The sequence below is a fragment of the Octopus bimaculoides genome, chromosome 14, assembly GCF_001194135.2.
Source record: "Octopus bimaculoides isolate UCB-OBI-ISO-001 chromosome 14, ASM119413v2, whole genome shotgun sequence".
NCBI classification, from domain to species: Eukaryota; Metazoa; Mollusca; class Cephalopoda; order Octopoda; family Octopodidae; genus Octopus; species Octopus bimaculoides.
In genome coordinates, this window is record NC_068994.1 from 59,097,487 (window position 1) to 59,100,286 (window position 2,800).

General features: G+C 37.4%; 1 protein-coding gene across 1 annotated transcript in view; it reads right to left on the reverse strand.

Moving 5' to 3' along the window:
- Nucleotides 1-1,740, reverse strand: part of LOC106875548 (protein ERGIC-53) — a 39,549-nt gene extending 37,809 nt beyond the window's left edge. The window contains exon 1 of the mRNA XM_014923747.2: nt 1,287-1,740. Within this exon, the coding sequence (XP_014779233.1) occupies nt 1,287-1,524 (238 nt within the window). The 5' untranslated portion in view covers nt 1,525-1,740. The remainder of the gene's footprint in view (nt 1-1,286) is intronic.
- Between the last annotated feature and the right edge of the window lie 1,060 nt (nt 1,741-2,800).

The following is a 2,800-nucleotide window of genomic DNA, read 5'->3' on the forward strand; positions in this document are numbered from 1 at the left end:
TGACTGAAACAAGGAAAGGAATAAAAGATACATACATACATACAGATACACGCACATGCACTATATATATATATATATATACACACACACACACACACACAGACATAACACACACGCATATCGATAATGGAGAGAGAGAGAGAGAGAGAGAAATGGATGGACAGATAGATATGAAAACAAATAAAACTCGCAAAGGAGGTGCGGTCCATGATCTTTACCTCCGTCGATAGATGAATATATATATATATATATATATATATATATATATATATGAGAGGGGGGAAGTAGAGAGAGAGAGACAGAGATGCTGTCCAGCGTAACATGCTAACGGAGAAAGTTAAATACTGTCCTATTTAAGAGACACCTGAAATTAATACAAACATATGTTTATGTTAGAGAGTGCAATGGACGAAACTCTCGGTGCTCGAGTTACAATGGCCAGTTTCTGCCGATGGAAAATAATAATAATAAGGTGTATAAACACATGTATTGAGTTCTATCCCACACTTTATTAGCATGTGTGTATGTTTGGTATTCTTCTGAGAGTCCGAAATACTCTTAGTATGCGATAAACTGTAATGTCTTAGGAATCAATATGCTACGGAAATCGTAGGTTTAAAAAAATCAGTGGGAAAAAAAACTGCTACATCGGGCTTTGATTGGAAACATTCGATCACACACATAGGCAGGAGTGTTTCAAATCACGGCTCGGCGGATTAGAGGAAAATACAAATTTGAAAAGTCTGTTCCTTTGGTGCGAAAAGAAAAAGAAGGTAATTTAGGTAAATAAACGGTTAATTACTATATATATATATATATATTACACACACACACACACACATTAGATAGATAGATAGATATAACAGAGCGTAAAGGATGAGGTACATTATGATAAACAAATGAGAGAAACCTCTTCTTTTCCATGATATTGACACATGCACATTGTAAATGGATCTCTGTCTGTATCAACGATGAGCATTCTAATTATTAAGGTGATGCACAGGCAGACAGTATGAAACTATGTAGCAAGGACGGATTTTTGCGTTACAGGAATAATCCGATGAACAGGCTTCCTCACAGTTTCCGTCCACCCAATTTTATCAAGGCTTGGGTCAACTTGAGGATATGGTCACCAAGTGGGATGGGAAATGATGACAAGTGATTGCAAAAAGAACTTCCTCACCACTTGGTCTGATTCACACACACACACACACATATATATACACACACATATAAACATATATACACACACACACACACAGACAGAGGTGAAATGCAATTCTTACCTCCGCCGTATTCCCAGAACGGTATACTTTTGTCCTTTTGTATGAGATGTGGTCCTTTAAAACTGAGTTTATATTCGAACCTGAGGCGAGGAACGGACGCAGAAACCATTGGAGCGGTGGAGGAGAGGACAAGGATGAGCGTTAAGGAAGTGAGGACTATTAGAGTATGGAGTGTGTGTCGACACGAACACATTGCTGTTACTGTGATGGGTGATGGTGCCGTGTTTCTGTTGAACATCTTCGGTGTTTGACAGCAGCAGCAGGTGGACGACGAGGACGAGGACGAAGACGGCAATGTGGCTTGAAATGGTTCACTGTGTTGTCGGGGAAATGGTGTGGATTTGCTGACATCTGGCGGACACCGGCAGAGTTAACGGTGGTTTCTGTCAATCGATACAATAGGGGGAGGGAAAGACACAACATACACACACCCACTCATATATATACATACGCATACAAATACACATACGCACAAATACGTATACGCACACACTGACGCATACATACACGTACGTGCACACACACGCTTGCGCGCGCGCCCTCATGCCTAAGGGGAGATAATTGCTAGATATTCGACATTAGACGTTGCGACAAACAACAAAATCCTTCGTTCGTCGACGACAAATGTTTTAAATTTTCTTTATAAATTCAGAAAATAATGTATCATGACAAATTTTTATGGGAAATGGGAAAAAAATTGTTTGCATCTTGTCCACTAAACGGTTTTACTGTATAGAGGGGACGTAACTCTATATACCGTTTTCTCACCCTCTTTCTTCCCTCTCTGTCTCTTTCTTTCTCTCTCTCTCTCTCTCACCGTGTGTAGGTGTGTATGTAACGGTGTGTGTGTACGTGCATGTTTGTATAATCATGTATATGTGTATACGCATATATACATGTATAGAAACACATACGTATTGAAATAGAGTCTGAAATTATTTACTGCGCCAAATCCGTAATTTCTTTAAAACTTTACGCATCGTAGATTACGAATCTCAAAATCCCCAAAACAAAAATAAAAACATTTGTTTTCGAAGAGGATGAGGTGATGATCGGAATTTTAACCCCTCCTTTCAATAAATCCAGAGTTATGACGTTTTCGAATATATATATATATATATATATTAATTTATGTTACGCATAATTTTGAAGAAACATATTTTCAGATGTTTTAAATCAAAAAGAAAGCCAGACCTGAAAAATTACAAATGTTGCCCACGTCCGCCTTTTTATTTATACGTTGACATCTACGATGCTTAAAATATGCTGATCCGAAATTCTGGTTTTTGGGCGGACTAGATTATTTCTGATTTTTTTTTTTTTTTTTCAATAGAAACTTCCCACAGATTACTTTATAGAAGATAACAAACGTTAATCGAATAAAGATTCCAAGCGTGAAGTAAAGTTAAATATATTTCTGAAGGTGACAAAAAGTTCAAAGTTTGTAAAATCTTGTTTTTCTAACTATTCGGATTTTGAAAAGTCTGTTTTGGAGAAACTTCCAAGTTATTGTC